The sequence below is a fragment of the Phocoena sinus genome, chromosome 8 (assembly GCF_008692025.1).
Source record: "Phocoena sinus isolate mPhoSin1 chromosome 8, mPhoSin1.pri, whole genome shotgun sequence".
NCBI classification, from domain to species: Eukaryota; Metazoa; Chordata; class Mammalia; order Artiodactyla; family Phocoenidae; genus Phocoena; species Phocoena sinus.
In genome coordinates, this window is record NC_045770.1 from 37,884,403 (window position 1) to 37,903,510 (window position 19,108).

General features: G+C 40.5%; 1 protein-coding gene across 3 annotated transcripts in view; it reads left to right on the forward strand.

Moving 5' to 3' along the window:
• The window catches only part of MAML2 (mastermind like transcriptional coactivator 2), a 375,229-nt gene that overhangs the window by 193,663 nt on the left and 162,458 nt on the right, over positions 1-19,108 (forward strand). The window contains exon 2 of one of the 3 annotated variants that reach the window (XM_032640350.1): positions 8,095-8,162. The exons of the other annotated variants lie outside the window; for them this stretch is intronic. Coding sequence (XP_032496241.1) covers positions 8,136-8,162 — 27 coding nt within the window. The 5' untranslated portion in view covers positions 8,095-8,135. The remainder of the gene's footprint in view (positions 1-8,094; positions 8,163-19,108) is intronic. 3 annotated transcript variants of the gene reach the window in all.

Below are 19,108 nucleotides of genomic sequence, written 5' to 3' on the forward strand. Positions count from 1 at the left end.
AAACTATTATAGCTCTAATTATACCATATTGTGATCATTTCAGACTTGTTGGTTTCCCACATTGGACTAATGTGAGGGACCATATCTTTTCAATATTGTATTTGCTGCATCTAGCCTACTGCCTGCCACGTACGAGGTGTTTAATAAAGGTTGCTTAAATTAATGTCCCCTCAGACTAGCGTTCTTGATCGTCCCCTCACCTTCGCCAGTTTCTTCTGGTTTTGCCACAGATTCCTGTGATGATGGCTGGCCCCACTGGTGATGTCGGCCAGAGTGCCAGCACTGCCACTGAGGTGCCCACTGACAGCAGCATCCAGGCTGCCTGTGCTCGATTGTGCTCCCCCTGCAGATGCACAGATCCTGATTCAGATGATGCATTGTTTTGTTAGCTTATTTTATACTTCCTGTGTCTTTGCACCACCACCCTTATTTTTAGGACATTCTAGGCATGGCCCTTAGAAGGTGGTAAGGAAAGCAATCTAAGGGCCAGAGGTCTGCTGTGCTCAGAATCACCCCTTTCTCTGTGATAGTGGTTCAGACTCATGTACCTTGGTTTTCATCTCTGAGAATGAGTTTTTTTCTCAGGATGCTGTCTGGCTCCTCATCTCAATGAAACTTAGTGGAATTTCCCTTCCGTATGTCCATTTGATATACCCAAATACGTCCGATTATGAGGGTAAGCACAATGGAGGCTCTAGCTGGAGCTCTTCCTGCTCTGAAGAACTGTCTGAACATCAGCAAACTTTTGCTCCCTTGCATTTCAGGAGAGGTGTCAAGGGTCCTGGTAGGGTAAAATACAGGGCACTCAGTTAAAATTGAGTATCTGATTAACAACGAATACATTTTCTAAGTATATGTCCCAAATATTGCATGGGACATACTTATACTAAAGAAGTACTGCACTTCAGCCCCAAACTAAACACCTCACCAGAAGTGATAATGGTATTATCACATCATCCTTTATCCCCACTTACCTGAGCATATTGTAAGCCTTTGAGTATTGAATAACTAATAAGAAAAATATAAATGGTCAACAGTGTGGTGAAATCAGGCAGGATGTTGTATGAGACATACTTATACTAAAAAACGACTTGATGTTTAAATGAAATTCACATTGTGTCCTGTGTTTTTATTTGCTACATCTGGCAACCCTGTATCAGAAGCATCATACAGCCGTTTGAAGGACAGGGACAGTAATGTTCCCAGTATGTCCCTATAATGACAGCCCCTGGGGCGGCCCTTGATGGAACAGATGGAACTGTCAACTGTCTCTGACCTCCTGACCAACATGCTCACCCCAATCCAGATGGTCTTCCGCGTTCTAAAGGGAGGACACGTCACCTAATCAGCGAGTTCTAGACTCTGGATGTCTTATTTGTGTATCTTGAGTGGTGAAAGTTCTTTGGGGAAGAGAGAGGAGGAAGTCTAGAGGATACCTCTGGCCGCACTGCATCAGGCTGCATCTTACTGGAGTTGAGAAGTGCCGCACCAAAGAGTTCTGGTTTAAAGTCATGAAAGCTTAGGGAGTAGCTTCTGAGACTTTGCTCAGAGAAAATCCAAGCTCCACACGTCATGTAGAACTTCTGCTAGCCATTCTGCCCTGGGGATTGGCTTGGATTCATCTCAGCCTGTTCATGTTGGGCAGAAGTGCTGTGCTTCAGCCCCCAAAAGCTAAGTAGCTCAGAAGAGGTGATAATAGCATTTTCATGTCTTCCTTTATTCCTCTTCTACCTGGGCTTACTATAAGCCTCTGAGTATTGAATAACTAACAAGAAAAATATAAATTGTCAACAGTATGATGAAATCAGGCCAAGGCAAGAATGTGAAAATGAATTAACATGAACAGGGTAGACTCTTAATTTTCTTCCCTCAGTCCTGGCTTTTGTGCTCACCACAAGTCTAATGGAGGCCCAGATGAACCACGCCATTGCCCGGGCACTTGCAACGAAACAAGAGGAGGTAAAGAGGGATGAAATCATCCGTGGAAGCAGGAAGCAATTAACCACATAAAGAAAGTGAAACATCATCAGTGATAAGCCTCCCCACAAATTTACTCAAGTTTGGGAACTTTTTGTTCAGAAGGTCTTCAGTAAGTTTTCCTAGCTTTCTGCAGCTTCCTTAATTCAATAGCTTTTTTTTTTCAAAACGACAAAATTATGCAGTCATTACTGCCCACGTACCCAGGTCTTTATTGTATCATAGAGATTAGATGTGGGTGGAAAGAGTGGAAATAGGCAACACAGATGGAAATTTCAAAGGTCCTTAACGTTTGCCTTTGCTTGAGTATTTTGTATTACAGATCTTCCTCGATTTAAGATGGGGTTACCTCCTGATAAACCTATCACAAGTCAAAAGTATCTTAAGTTGAAAAGGCATTCAATACACCTAACCTACTGAGCATCATAGCTTAGTCTAGCCTACCTTAAACGTGGTCAGAACACTTACATTAGCCCACAGTTGGGCTAAATCATCTAATGCAAAGCGTATTTCATAATAAAGTATTGAATGTCTCATGTAGTTTATTGGATTCTGTACTGAAAGTGAAAAACAGAATGGTTGTGTGGGTCCAGCATGGTTGTAAGTATATCGGTCATTTACCCTCGTGATCGGTGGCTCCCTGGGAGCTGTGGCTGCCACTGCTACCCAGCCTCACCAGCGAGCATCATACCCCATATCGCTAGCCCGGGAAAAGGTCAGAATTCACAATTCCAAGTAGGGTTTCTATTGAATGCATATCATTTTTCACACCATCGTAAAGTCGAAAAATCTTCAGCTGAGCCATTGTGAGTCTGGAACCCTCTGTATTTTGGTCTTTGCCATCATCTGGTACTGTCCTGAGAGACGGAGCTTCTGTACTGTTGTTCTGAAAAACAAGAGTCACTGCTAATCAAAACGATTATGAGTAGGTAAAGAGGGGAGATGGAGTCCCCAGTCTGATTTCCTGCTGTTTAATTACCTTTCTCTAAGGATCTTGTGATTCTTGACAAAGAATTTAACGTGGTTGGAGATTTATTATTCTCTCTTACAGATCAAGAAAGGGAATTGTTATGTAGTCAATATTTCGGATAGTAATTGTTGATACCACTGTCTTTTTAAAAATTGATGTATAGTTGACATACAGTAATATTGTATAAGTTACAGGTGTATAATATAGTGATTCACAATTTTTAAAGGTTATACACCATTTATAGTTATTATCAAATATTGGCTATAGTCCTCATGTTGTACAGTATATCTTTGTAGCTTATTTTATACCTAATAGTTGGTACCTCTTATTCTCCTACCCCTATATTTCCCCTTCCCCCTTCCCTCTCTCCACTGGTAACCACTGGTTTGTTCTCTGTATCTGTGAGTCTGCTTTTTTTTTGCTGTATTCACTAGTTTACTGTATTTTTTAGATTCCACATGTAAGTGATATCCTGCAGTACTTGTCTTTCTCTGTCCGACTTATTTCCTTAGCATAAGGCCCTCCAAGTCCATCCATGTTGCTGCAGATGGCAAAATTTCATTCTTTTTTATGGCTGAGTAGTATTCCAGTGTGTGTGTGTGTGTGTGTGTGTGTGTGTGTGTGTGTGTGTGTGTATACCACTTCTTTATCTATCTATCTGTTGATGGACACTTAGGTTGCTTCCATACCTTGGCAATTGTAAATAATGCTGCTATGAACATTGGGGGGCATGTGTCTCTTTGAATTAGTGTTTTGGGGTTGGTTTGTTTGTTTTTCGAATATATACCCAGGAATGGAATTGCTGGGTCATATGGTAGTCCTATTTTTAGTTTTTTGAGAAACCTCCATACTGTTTTCCACAGTGGCTGTACCAATTTACATTCCCACCAAAAATACCACTGTCTTTTAACACAGGTGGTAGGTGATGGGCCTAATATATCTGATTTGTGTACAGATTTGTGTTAGTAGAGCTAATTTGGTCCATGGTACATGGTAAATAGATATGGGAAAAAAAATTTTATTAGAACATGGTTCTGGAATATTTCCCTTTTAAGGAGTTGTAAGCATCAAATGACTTATCCTGGGCAACAAAAGTTGCAGGATAATTGAGTAACTACTTTCAAGAGTGCTGGAAGTTACTGTAGGAAAAAGTGTAACCAACTAATTTTTACCTTCTTGGAAGACAAAACGATTTAAATTTCAGAATGGGTGATGAAACCTTTCTCATCAGCATTTTACTGTAGAGGACGGGGAATCTTCCCCAAGTGTTTAAGAAAGGTAGGGAGGGGACCCAGTAACCTAGAACAATATAAAGTTTTCCGGAGGATTCACAAGTTCAGGGAGGTCATAGAAACACACTGGTCTCTAACTAAGAAACTTCTTGGGTCCTTCCTGTGCTGTGGTTCACAGGTTCTTCCACCTCAGGCATTCCCAAGTGAGGATGCATTATCAAGCCCAGTCCCTGGTGGTTCGTTCACCCAAGCAACATTACTCACCACCATCTTTCTCACCCTCTCCTAAACGCTGGCGGACCACTTGGGGGTAAGGAAAACAGGAAGACTGAAATAAGATCTCCCATTAGCAGCCATTAGGAGCTCAACATTCATAGCTCAGCAGCCACTGAAATAGATTTTTCATAAATTTCCTGAGTAGCCTTGTGGAACCCAAGATAAAGAGCAGTTATTTGCTCCCTCTTTTACAGATGGCATAAATAACTTCCTTTGGCCACAAAGCTTTAGAGCTAGGAATGAAACAAAGATCTCCTAGGCCAGGGGCAGTAACATGAGCTCAGGTGGCTGCCTGGAAATTAGCACTTGAAGAGGGTGACTAAGGAGAAGGCTTTTAATGTGGGTATCATCACAGAATACAGTAAAGTATATTTTTCTTCATTTTTTTCAAATTCCATTTTGCTCCACTTCAGCATTTTTTGGTGTTCCATTTTTGATTACAATAGAAGGATCTTAAGTCATACAGAAAGAAGAAGCCTGTATTTTTATTAGCTTAGGTATATTTAGGTTTCTTTTGGCCCTAATAACTCCAAGTAACATTTACCACGGATATTTCTTAATCATTCTGTTCAAAATAGGAACGACAGAGGCCAAAGAGCAGTTCTAACACAGTGCCTTGACGAACATAGGAATATCGTAGGGAAAGGTATGGGAGGGGAAATGATATGATGGAAAGAGACTGCCTTTTGAAGTGATTAGTATATCAAAAAGGTCGTTAAAAAATAAAGGAGCCAAGTATTAAAGGCCAATATATTTAATAATGTTCAGGTTTAACCTAATTCTGATTTTCTAATTTGCTCATAATAATACACATTAGCCAGAGGATTAATATTGGCCATAAACACCTACACAGTTTCCTCCTCTCTCTCTCGCTCTCTCTCCCTGCTCCCCCCACTTCCCCGCTCACACACACAGTACGTGTAGTGTGTTAAAGTGGAGACTGGATGGTCAGTGAGTTTGTGGAGGGTACAATGCTTGTTATTCTTCTTCTCTCTAAGAGGCAAGAAACAAAGGAATTCCACAGCTTAGATCATGTGAGGAAACTCTTTCTAGCTCCCAGTAAATGTGTCGTCCAGTTCTCAAAATGCACAGGCTAAAGTAAACTTAGACTCTTATCCAAAGTCTTTGCTGAGAAAACAAAGGAATTAGGTTTTCCCTGAAGATTTTCCTAAACCAGTCAGATTTGCTTCTTTTGATCCAGGCGTATTAAAAGACAGTAAGAGAAATTTAGTCTTGGGAATTACTATTTTAAACAAAGGCCCGAAACAGTGGTGTCTATTTTTAAACCCTCCTCATTCCTCTCCAGTAACCAAGCGCAAGGTAATTTGAATTCTGTTTCCAGTTAAGACGGTCAACTTGATTCTACTGTACAATTCAGTGGTCTCTCCTTTATACTTGATTTCTATGATATTAAGTATATACAACATTTCCTTTCTTTTTAACCCGGTTTCCACTTACACTTTTCTGTGTATCTGAGATCTGTACTGTGACCTGCCTGAACTCATGGAAAATTGACGACACTGAAAGAGAATTGTAGTTAAGCTTCCCGATGGCACTTTTTAAAAACAGCAATGGAAAAAAATAACAGGGCACTTATCAGATGTGATTTTTGGCAGACACTTCACTCGGGCTGCTCAGGGTATCCCCAGAAATTATAAACCCTCAAAGTCGTTCAGGGCACAGTAAATCAAGCAAGATAAATTATTTTAATGTTCAACGTATTGATGCAGTTCCCTTCTCTGCAAGTTTTTAGTAACATGGATTTTGATCTAAGTAAAAGGTCAGCTTTGAAGTTAAGTGTAAAGATATTTACAGGAAACAAAGCAGAAAGTGAGGTTTCATGCATTTTCAAACGTCTCTATTATTTAGGAGAAAATGAACTGTGGCATCAGTCAAAAGAACAACAGATGCCTACCCTCCTATATTAAAGTTAAATGAATACCTACCATACCAGTAGTATGCTACTAACTCTGAAACTGGAAATTCACTAAGGTATGTTTTCCCCAACTTTGCCTGTGAAAACAGGAAATAAACAACTGTGAATTAAGGTTCTGAGTAAATATGTAGCAGTTGTAGTTTGGGGGGAGATGGGGAAGACTGCCAAGATGAAATCATCATGGTAGATTTTTTTTTCTAGTGTGGGATGCTAACTAGACATTTGTGACAACTACATAATCAACAACATCTTTAAATATTTAATTTCTTGTCAGTTGTTATCTAAATTGATTTCAACTCATGTTTATGTAAGTGTGTATGTATTATGTACATACGTATAACTAGATCTGTCAGAGGGAAGTGGCAAATTGAAGCAATTATGTGGCTCATTCTGGAGAGTAAAAAGAGGAAGAGAAGAAACCTGATGGCGAAGAAAAGGACAATTTAGAAAATTGTAACTTACCATATAGATTTATATTTAGGAATAGCTTGGACTTCCTCAAATTATATGTCTTCCTACAAATCTTGGACTTCTTCCTACTCTAGGTCATCAGATTGATTCCTAGATGTGTTTAGATGGTCACATATAAGTGAGTTCACTGGCACCTTAGTGCAGGACTCCTTGGTTCCATGCTGGTCCTCAATTGGGTTAGTTACCAAAGTTTAGTTCAACAGTAATTTAGTTCACTGAAGTACCCACTGTGTTCCAGGCCCTTAGCTAGGTGCAGGGGCCTCGGTTCATTTCATTGTAATCTATAAGGTGTTTTGTTGTTGTTAAAATGATCCCCTGGTCTGATGCCCAAACTAATAACAGAAAAGTAAAATGCAATACAAGACCTCTGGCTTACACATTCCATTACCTGACACCAGGGTCTCCTGAGATCAGGTGAACGTGATGGGGTTGATTTGGCCAAGAGACCAGAGGTGTGTGATTCTCCGAGGTCCTGTGGCAGCGGAAGGCCAGGGGAACGCTGCCCCCATGTCGGTTGAACATTCAAGCGTTTGGATCAGTAAGACTTGCGTTACAAGGCATGCATCCTTCATCCCTTCTTCCCCAAACCCAACCCTGGACACTATAGAAAGAGAGTCATTTTGTTCAAAGGATGGGTGCTGTCATTCAGAGATGCATGTCAGTATCAGGAATTAAGAGCACCTCCCTGATTAGTGAACCAGAAGAATCCCTCCTCCAGAGGTGCGAAAGAACATGCCATTCTCATTCAGGAAATAAAGCTGCATAAATGATAAGAAAAGTCAATCTTTACCACAGTTTAAAAAAATCGAAAACACCTGGGTTAGGACCTCACTTCTGCCACCTAGTAGCTGAGTGAACTTGAGAAAGTTATTTAACATGTCTCAGTATCAGTTTCCTCCTCTGTAAAGGTGCAGTAATAATAAGATCTAACTCATAGGCCTGGCATGTGCATGAAATGAGAAAACGTATAGAAAAGTTTGACTGCAGTATCTGGCATTGGGTAAAGTTTCAGTAAATGCCCCCTGTTACTACCATCCCTCCTTCTGCTATAGCTGGGCTGCCTGAGGGGCTTCAGGCACTATGGATCTAACGCCTTGTGCATGCCTGGAGCTCAACTTTTAGAAGGAATCCTTGCTGTTTCTTCTAATACATGATATCGTGGCAAATGAGGAAATAGCAGTCAGTGGTATTTGTGTCTTTCCATGGTAACCATTTCTATTTACCCCTCTTAGCTGGAGGAAATGAAGGCAAGAGCGGCTGAATTAGTTGGAACATGGCATTCACTTTTTACCACAATGTGGTAAGTAAGAATAGGGAATATGATTATAAAATTTCTATGTATCAAATAGTTGGAAATGTCAGATAGAATCTGGGGGAAAGGATAGATTAATTTACATACATCAAAACTTTGTTGACTCATTTCTTAAATTTCAGTATACTATTTGGACAAGAGTATGGCCGATGTTAAATATATAAGAAGCATGATCTTCTAAGTAAATAAGTAATTCCGGAATCTTGAAGTCCTTGGAACATTTAACCTGGTAGGGGACAAAGATAATAAACAAGTAAATAAATAAAAAAATAAACCAAGTATTTATAGTTTGTAATAAGAGCTATAAAGGAAATAAATAGGGTTCTGTGTCCTACCGACTTACTAGCTGTATGATCTTGAGTAATTCACAGATCCATAGAGTAATAGAATTTGAAGACATCTTAGAGATCGTTACAAAGGCTTTATGAACTATAAAGCACTAAACATATACAAAGAATGATTGTCAGCAATATCTAATTATAAGCCATTCCTACCTAGTAATAAAAGCAGCCATTAAAGACTTTTTTTAAAATTTTATATTGGAGTATAGATGATTTACAATGTTGTGTTAGTTTCAGGTGTATAGCAAAGTGAATCAGTTATACATATATCCACTCTTTTTTTTTTTAACATCTTTATTAGAGTATAACTGCCTTACAGTGGTGTGTCAGTTTCTGCTTTATAACAAAGTGAATCAGCCATACATACACATACGTCCCCATATCTCTTCTCTCTTGCATCTCCCTCCCTCCCATCCTCCCTATCCCACCCCTCTAGGTGGTCACAAAACACCGAGCTGATCTCTCTGTGCTATGCAGCTGCTTCCCACTAGCTATCTATTTTATGCTTAGTAGTGTATATATATGTCCATGCCACTCTCTCACTTTGTCCCAGCTTACCCTTCCCCCTCCCCGTATCCTCAAGTCCATTCTCTAGTAGGTCTGCATCTTTATTCCCATCTTGCCCCTAGGTTCTTCTGACCATTTTTTTTTTTTTTAGATTCCATATATATGTTTTTGTTAGCATACGGTATTTGTTTTTCTCTTTCTGACTTACTTCACTCTGTATGACCGTCTCTAGGTCCATCCACCTCACTACAAATAACTTGCCCACTCTTTTTTAGATTCTTTTCCCATATAGGTCATTACAGAGTACCAAGTAGAGTTCCCTGTGCTATACAGTAGGTCGTTATTAGTTTTCTGTTTTATATATAGTAGTGTGTATATGTCAATATCAATCTCCCGATTTATCCCTGCCCCTTTTCCCCCTGGTAACCATAAGATTGTTTTCTACATTTGTAACTCTATTTCTGTTTTGTAAATAAGTTCATTTGTACCATGTTTTAGATTCCACACATAACTGATATCATGATATTTGTCCTTCTCTGTCTGACTTACTTTACTCAGTATGACAATCTCTAGGTCCGTCCATGTTGCTGCAAATGGCATTATTACATTCTTTTTATGGCTGAATAATATTCCATTGTATATATGTACCACACCTTCTTTATCCATTCCTCTGTTGATGGACATTTAGGTTGCTTCCATGTCCTGGCTATTGTAAATAGTGGTGCAATGAACATTGGGTGCATGTATCTTTTCAAATAATTGTTTTCTCTGGGTATATGCCCAGGAGTCAGATTGCTGGGTCATATGGTAGGTCTATTCTTAGTTTTTTAAGGAACCTCCATACTGTTCTTCATAGTGGCTGTACCAATTTACATTCCCACCAACAGTGTAGAAGGGTGCTCTTTTCTCCACACCCTCTCCAGCATTTATTGTTTGTAGACTTTATGATGATGGCCCTTCTGACTGGTGCGAGGTGATACCTCACTGCAGTTTTCATTTGCAGTGACTTTTTTTTTTTTTTTTTTTTTTTGCGGTACGTGGGCCTCTCACTGTTGTGGCCTCTCCCGTTGCGGAGCACAGGCTCCGGACACACAGGCCCAGCGGCCATGGCAGCGGCATGTAGGATCTTCCCGGACCGGGGCACGAACCCATGTCCCCTGCATTGTCAGGCAGACTCTCAACCACTGCACCACCAGGGAAGCGCAGCAGAGACTTTTATTAAGATCTCTTATTCCTCACTGGAAGTACAATATGTTTTTTAAAAACATAAAACCCATTTCATTCAATATTCCATATTTCAGTATTTTCACTATTTTAAACTAGTTCCCTGCCAAGTGAGCTGACTTAGAGAAGGCTGAATATTCACCTCATCTTTTGGAGGGAAGAGAATCAAGGTGCGTAATGATTATATGGACTGCCACTGATATGCCTGGAGACACGACACGGCCCAGAAATAACAGATCTAGGTGCTTGTGAAACTTTAAAATCAATAATAATAAAGACACATTAAAAAATAAAAACAGGGCTTCCCTGGTGGTGCAGTGGTTGAGAGTCCGCCTGCCGATGCAGGGAACACGGGTTCGTGCCCCGGTCTGGGAAGATCCCACATGCCGCGGAGCGGCTGGGCCCGTGGGCCATGGCCGCTGAGCCTGCGCGTCCGGAGCCTGTCCTCCGCAGCGGGAGAGGCCACAACAGTGAGAGGCCCGCGTAACGCATAAAAAAAAAAAAAAAAAAAAATGTATTTAGCTACTTTTTCCCAGATGGTGTTCAACAAAAATGGAAATCAGAATATAGACTTCTAGAAAACAGGCAACAGCATATATATTTCATATTAATAGAACCATTCTTTGTAATGGTTCCCTTGTAATGTTTCATATGCTCAATATTGAACTTAAAAGTATTCCCATTCAATAGGAAATATTCCATTAAACATCAAATAAATTCATATCCACACTCATTTTCATGAAAAATTCTGAGTGTAATCTCATATTCAAAGAGCTTAATTAATGTCTGTGAAGTGCCTTAAGTACCTTAGATAAAAATTATCAAGGAATATCTTTATCTAGGAGTACCCACTTGAGATGGTTTTGTCTTACATATCTTGTGTTTCACATACCTCCTAGGAGAGTATCACGCATATAGAAGGCACTCACTGTATATTATTAAATGATATGTAGCACTTAAGTAGTTTTACTCTAATATTTTTTCTACAAACATTACAGAGTAGCCATATCTTGGGTGTGATCATTATGTTCCAGGATTTAATGTAAATTTTACCAGGCTTCCAGAAATACCTAGCACCAAACACAGACGAGACTGATGTATAAACCCAAATACCAGTTTGGGCCCTTACAGTGAGAACTATAATACGCAGCAGACCAGAACACCCCAATGCACAGAGGAATTCATCATTTCCCACATGTAGGGGAGACAAATTACAAGGTCAGTTGCTTGTCAGATATGAAATCAGAGCCATGGTATTTGGTAGGAACATTGCCGTGCTGTTATCAGAAAGCTAAGAGCATACTATATGTATCCCTCCTACAGGTTTATGTTTGCAGAATGGCTGATATTTCTGTCTATGTGAGACATGCTAATAGATTACTATTCTTTGAGATTCCTCCCTTTTTGTTGTTGTCATGCTGACCATCATTCACATATTTTTTCTTCAGGGCGGGAGAAATCAAATGATTATGCTACAGCTTTATAGGTGTGAAAATAACTATACTCTCCTGCTAACATTTGATCTCTGAGACTGAAGTATGGTTGACTCTAAAGTAGACTCACTAGGTCACAGACTCTGGCAAACTATTGTCTGTCTTATTCACCTCTGAATCCTTAGCACGTTGCAGAAGGCCTCTCACACAGTTGGTCCTCAATAAATACTTGTAGAAGAAAGGAATGAATGGATAAGTTACTATTACAAATGCCTGACCTCATTCTGTATATGCATTTTTTCCTAATTTCCTGCTCAGAGGATAACTTTTTGGAGATCCTTTTCTATAAGCGATATGGGCAACAGCAAGATATGTATATGTCCACACTTTACTGTATTCTATTCCTTTGCCAAATACATGATCCTGGCCTACCAGAAACCTTAAACCTAAAGTGTACAATTCATTGTTTTTCAGGATATTTTAAAAATTGTGCAACCATCACCATTATCTAATTCCAAAACATACTTATTATCCCATCAAGAAACCCCATACCCATTAAAAGCCACTCAGCCTTGCCCCCCTTTCTCAGGATTCTTGGACCACTAATCTACTTTCTGTCTCTATGAATTAGCCTCTTCTGGGCATTTCATATAAATGGAATTCTAAATATGTAATCTGTCTTGAAGAATGTCCCATGTACACTTGAGAAGAATATGTATTCTACTCTTGTTGCATGGAGTGTTCTGTACTATCAGGTAGGTTTCATTGGTTTATAAAGTTGTTCAAGTCTTCTCTTGTTGATGGTCTATCTAGCTATTCTATCCATTATTGAAAGTAGGGTATTGAAGTCTCAAACCATTATTGTTGAGTTGTCTATTTATCCCTTCTGACAGATTTTTCTTTATGTATTTTGAGGCTGTTTTTAGGTCTATATATGTTTATAATTGCTTTGTCTTCTAGAGAGGTTAAACTTTTTATCATTCTTTGCCTTTATTGATACTGCTCCCTTCTCCAGGAATGTCAGGAATATCTCTTCATCCCTACTCTGCAGAAATTTTACCCATTCTTCAAGACGCATCTTTAATGCTGTCTTTTCTGAAGTAGTTCTCAGTCTTTCTGCTTGTTCTGCTCACTCCTACTTTTGTATATCCATATCTCTATTATAGAATTTGTGTTTTTGTCTTTCTACTCCTAATTAAAGAGACTGTTTCATTTTTGTATCTGTTCCATACAAAATGGTAGGCACGGTAGGTATTTAATAAATATTTCTAATGTCAGAAAAAGATTAGCCCCATTTTGAGAGATCCTAGATGATTGGTATAAGACAATGGGTAGAAGTTACCAAGGAAGAAGTGTAATTTAGAGTTAAAGAAACCTAAGATTTTTTTTCCCTTGTAAAGAAATCTCAAGGCTTGAATGTAGGAATGGCAGATGATCTAACTATAGCAAATTATTCTTAAATGCAACTAAAATTCAAGTTATAGATCTTCGTCTTTCATGTCCCTGGTTTGGATCCTTTCTTCAAGATTTAAAACAGCAAGCCATGGTACATATCATGGCTTGGCAAACTTAGAGCATTTTGGAATCTTCTTACTTTTCCCTAACTTCTTGCCAACTGGAAGATTGTGATGAGGCATGAGGTAGAGAAAGCTGTTGAGTGAGGAAGGGGGGAAAATGTCACATATCCCTCTTGGGTTTCTGAACCATGTTATGATTTCACTAGAAAAATGACATTCTTTTGGAAGTCATCTTGAAGAAAGTTCTGTGGCTCAGTGATGTAGGTGGCTCCTCTGGTTTAGCCTTCTGCACAAGAAGCCCTGCATGGGAGAATTGGCAGCCAACCTCCTATTCGGAGTCCAAGTGCCAAATACATGAACACGCATCCAAGTGTGCACACACGCACACGCACACACACACACACGCACACACACACACACACACACGCACACACACACACACACACACACACACAGTAAATGCCGGGAAATAATCTTTAAACGAGGTGATGAAATTGCAATGTTCCACGTGCTTATATCTTGTATAGCCGTAGGACATTTTATCTGCTCATGATTTTGCTCAGTTATGCTCTTGGCATCATTATAAACTGTCTGGGACAGTGAGCTTGAGATCATCGTTTTGTATATCTCAGCTGCAAGAAGGTAACTTTTCCATCACACCTAGTAGTTCTTAGCTTTGGCTAAACATTAGGACCATCTGGGGAGCTTTAAAAATTGCTGGTAGCTGGGTTTCACCCCCAGAGACCTTGGTTTAGTTTGTCTGGATGGCAACACAAGTGTTAGGATTTTCAAAAGTTCCCCTCGAGGATTCTCATATACAACCAAGGACATGAACTAAGCATCTAGAACGGTGATTCTCAGAGTGTGTACCAGCAACAGCAACATCACCTGGAAACTCTTTAGAAAAGCAAATTTGAGACCCCAGCCCAGACATACTAAATCAGAAAATCTGGGGCTGGGGCCCAGCAGCAGTCTACGTTTTAACAAGCCCTACAGGTAATTTTGACGTACTCTAAAGTTTGAGAACCACTAGTCTAAAATGAAGAGACCTCTTTTCACTAATTTTTAAATGTTCTTTTAAAAAAGGTTAGTAGGATTTAATCAATTCAGTGTGTGTGTGGGGGATCCATGTTATAGGCTGTATAGAGTAATATAAATCTGATTTTAATTTAGTGATTGCCCCATATACCTTTTTTCCAAGTTTGATAAATCTTGAATTAAATACTGTCTAGTGTATTTGTGCCATGTAGATGGTTACTCTGGATGATGTATAGCATATCAGCCCACCAAAAAAAATAAGCCCAACAATGGATTGTTCTAAAATAGACTATAAATGTAAAATGTCAGCCTGTGCCATACTAGAAGGAGTCTCCATGTTTTAAATACATCACAATTTTGGACTTCACACCTACTCTGTAAGTTTTCTGTCAATGTCCCATCAGAAATTCTGGTTTGCCGTGAGCTGAATGATTAATTTTTGATTTGCGCTTCTTTCATTGTTAAAGAGTCAAGATCAGTTCAATGCTATTTTGCTCTGGGATGAAGACATTTCACTAACTCCACATCTGAGTTATTTACTTGTTTATTATTTGTCTTCTGGTCAGATGCTATATGGTAATTGGAAATTGAAAACACAGTCCTACAGAAGGTATGGGAGAAGGCTGGGAGCGCCAGGCCCTATGGGCCTGATGAAATGAGAAGCTGGATAACATCTTCGTGTCGGCCAACTCTAACACCTATGTGGGTGGGACAGATCATCTTTGTGTCATGTGAGAAGGTGGTGTGCCAGCACTTCAGAGTTGATGTTTATGATGATTCTAATAAACAAATGACGAAGCAAACTAGGACTGTGCTACTTAAGAGAGGGTCTGTGGACCTGCAGCACCCTTATCACCCGGGAGCTCTTTAGAAACACAGAATCTCAAGCCCTGACCCACACCTGATGAAATCAGAATGCTGCAGGTTCACAAGATGTCCAGGTGATTTGTATGCACATTAAAGTTTGAGAAGCACTGAGCTTCTCTCACGAACCATGTCTGTTTTCTTCTCCTTGGTCTACTGGAGTGGAACATGCTACTTATACAGCAAGCAGCCTGTATTCCTTTCCGTTCTGATGTTTCCAATGGAAACAATAGGCTCAGTAGGATGGGAAATCAGCAGGAATAGCTGACCAAGAAAGGAAGTTTAGATTGAACAAAGGTTTGGTTCATTTTTATAGCCCCTAGAGTAAGAACAATACTGTACAGAAGCTGTTAATGATGGGCTGGATTGGAAAGCAGTAATCTGTGCCAAAACTCAAATGTGTTTTTACTCTAAACTTCCCTCCAGATGTCCAGTTATACTGTAGAATTTCCAGCTGGTAGGAACCCCATAGAAATGGCTGGTCACTAAAATATACTTAAATATAAAATAGATCCATATTAACTTTATTTTCAATTTTTTCTGCTCTTTTAATAATTTCATTAACTTCCATTAGGCAGCAAATGATTTGGCGCTGATTGAAAATGTCTAGTTGACCTTGATGGAGAGATTTTTAGCGGAGATTGTGCTCTGTTTAACAGCTCACACAGGTAACTATGGCAACTCTCCATTTCAGTTATGAACATGTCATACAAACCCTAAGTGAAAACAGCTTCAACCTACCAGTCCTCTTTAATAAGTAACCCAATAATAGTGGACCATTCAATCCAGGGAAATAATTGAAATGGCACCAAGGAGGGAGAGCTATAGTCTTAACACACTGGCCAACCTGTTAGCATGATTCCCTGTGTGCCATTCAACAAATCACCCATCCACTTTAAACAAATGAAGAGAAACCCATATAACTGTTGCGGTAGTTTTGCCCACCCATATTCTGTTCCTTTCAGGCTGAACTTTACAAAAGGTTTCAAGAAACAGTGGCTGTGGTTTCCCCAATTTGTGGATGGAAACACTGAGTCAGCAAGAGATTTGGGCACCATGTGCTCTATGGCATTCTGCAGGAACCATGCCTGAAATTACTGCACTGACCTTACTGCTACAGCCTTTTCCTTTTAAACACCGTTTGCTTCCCCGCGCCTGTACCCACATGCACTGTCATCAAGCTTAGTTGCCTGTTCAGAGACACTCAGTGCCTCCCCATTGTCTATAGCGTGACGTCCACGTGGCATTCATGGCATGGTCTGCCCTCTGCCTACCTCAGCCCACAGTATAGGGACCACACACCCCAGCATCCAGAGTCATTGATCCTCAAATATGACCAGCCCTTTTATTCCTCTGTAACTTTGCTTGTGCCCATCTTTTACCCTGTGCTGCTCTTCATCTCTTGGTCTTCCATATTGGAATCCTTCAGGCTCAGCTCAAATAATCTCTCTCCTGGCAAGTCCTTCCTGATCACCCTAACCAGAATCATGGGCTTCCCCTATACTCCAGGAGCATTTGGTTTATGCCTCTATTGTAGTGTGGACTCTGAGCTGACTCATGTTGTAGTGAGATGGTACACCCCATAAGGGTAGGGGCCATGTCTGTGTTGTGTCATTTACAGATACATCCTCAGGGCCTAACACAGTGCCCAGCACAGAAGAATTTGTTCCACCAATATTTATGGAATAACTGAAAATGTAAATTGGGTTTCTATTGTAGCCCAGCCAATCTGACGTGACTGTCTTTCTCTCCACTTTCCAAGAGCATCCCCATCTCCAAGGTCCAACTCAAGTACAATATACTTTCAGGCAGGGAATTCCCTGGCAGTACAGTGGTTAGGACTCCGAGCTCTCACTGCTGAGGGCCCAGGTTCAATCTCTGGTCAGGGAATTAAAATCCCACAAGTGGTACAGGTCGGCCAAAAAAAAAAAAAAAAAAAACTTTCAGACAGCTTCTCTAGTTTACAAAGTCTAAGATGACATCTCTCCCTGAACCCTGATCCAGTATTTGCTTTCTCTATTACTCTTTTATGTGCTATCATTTTTCTCTCATAAAATTTTACCTTTCTGTTTCCATACAGCGTATCTTTTCAACTAGACTCTAAGTGTCTGGCAACTAGGGATGATGTCCTGTATCCCTCAGAGCTCCCAGCATAACACCTTGCACATCACGGACGCTTACTCTATAGTTATCGTTCATGAATCAGTATATCGGCAAAAGTACTACTATCAGAAGGAAGCCTTTTCCCAGGCATCCCTGAAGTCTGGGTTCCCGCTCTGCATGTGAATTAGAAGTCTCGTAAGCTGGAGACCACTGTGGGCCTCTTTCCCACTCTAACCCTGCCCACCGGTGCAGTTACAACCAGAACCTATACCCTTTGCTTACCAACAGATAAGCATCCTCTAAAGAATGCTTTGATCCCTTCCTTTCTCCTTTATCCTCATGGCCTGACTCACATTACTGCCTGGCCTAACATAGTACCAAAAAGGCCATCCTGGAGTATGACAAGGAAGGGGAAGAGGGGATGATTAAGGGCCTCATTTGATGTTGGTCTCACTGAAGAACCTTTACTCATTGCCTTTCACCTCACCATTAGTAACATGTCAAGGGCTGCTAGGGGTCATAAATAAAACAAACTGTTCATGACACAGAGAACAGGCAAATAGTACTGATTCATTTAGGGTTTCATAATGTGTGTGCCAACCCAGCACACACACTGTGGAGCTTGCCTCCCCATCTGTAGCCCAGACCCGGAGAGACGGGCTCCACAGATGTGAGCATGTGCTTGTGTAACATGGGCATTGTTCCAGAACCAGCAGCCACCTGTCATGTTCCAGGTGTCCCCCCATGGCTCTCCTGCCCCTTCTGGTGACAACTCCCGGAGGCTGAGACTTGGAGATGGGAAGTGTTTCCACACCATTTCTGTGCAGCATGGCTCAGAGACCTCATGGCTCAGCCTGTAGAAGGTAAAGTGCTTCTGCTTCAAGAACCATAAACAGTCTCTGTTCAGAGTCTGTCTCTTCTCCTCTCTGCTCATTTGCTTCCCTGCCTCCACATCCAGGACTCTGCATAAATCATGAACTTTTCAGGTCATTCAAGGACAACTCATTAACCCTCCCCCCGCTTAGTAAGAGACAGCAATGTCATCTCTTCCTAAGTGGTGGCTTAATGGCCACAAGCAGAAAATGCTTTAGCAAGAGGCAATAATAAAATAATAAACGGTGGCTTATGAGGTATGTAATAAATGGTCCAAATTAGGGGATAAGTCCATGTGGCCATCACCTATTCTCACCAGTGGATGACCTGGGAGAAAGAAAGAAGCAAAAGAAGCCCTGGATTGGGAATTATTTTGAGAAAGCTACATTTGAGCTTAATACATAAGCAGCTTCTTTCAGCAAACCGTACAAGGTTTAGCATTTGGTTTCTGGATCCACATTTACTCTTCTTAGGATTTCTGTGATCTATGACCCTTCTCTTCTCTCCATCTCATGTCCTTTTACTGGGTACATGCACATATGCGTGTTCTCTCTCTCTCTCTCTCTCTCTCTCTCTCTCTCTCTCTCTCTCTCTCTCTCACACACACACACACACACACACACACACACACACACACACACACAGGTTGACTTTAAGTAAACAAAAGCATGGTGATGAAAAGAAGACTGGTATCTATAGAATTTTATCCTTTTAAATATGCTTTCCCAGGGATTATCTCAGTAAATATTTAAAACAACCATTCTAGTTAGGTAAGGCAGGTGTCATGATGAACATTTTACTGATGAGAAACCCGGGATTGATTTGCTAAAAGATAATAAGAGAGCCAGAATCAAGACTGTCTTTCCAGTCTCCGTCCCAGGTGGTTCTCCTGCCTACCCCACTGGGTCAAACCATAGAGCACACAGCATTGTAATGACCATCTTACCCACCCCTCTTGCCAGCTGAGCTGGCAGTACTCAGGACAGGGATAGGTCTTATTCACGCCTGTCTCCCAGTTTCTAGCACAGTGCCTG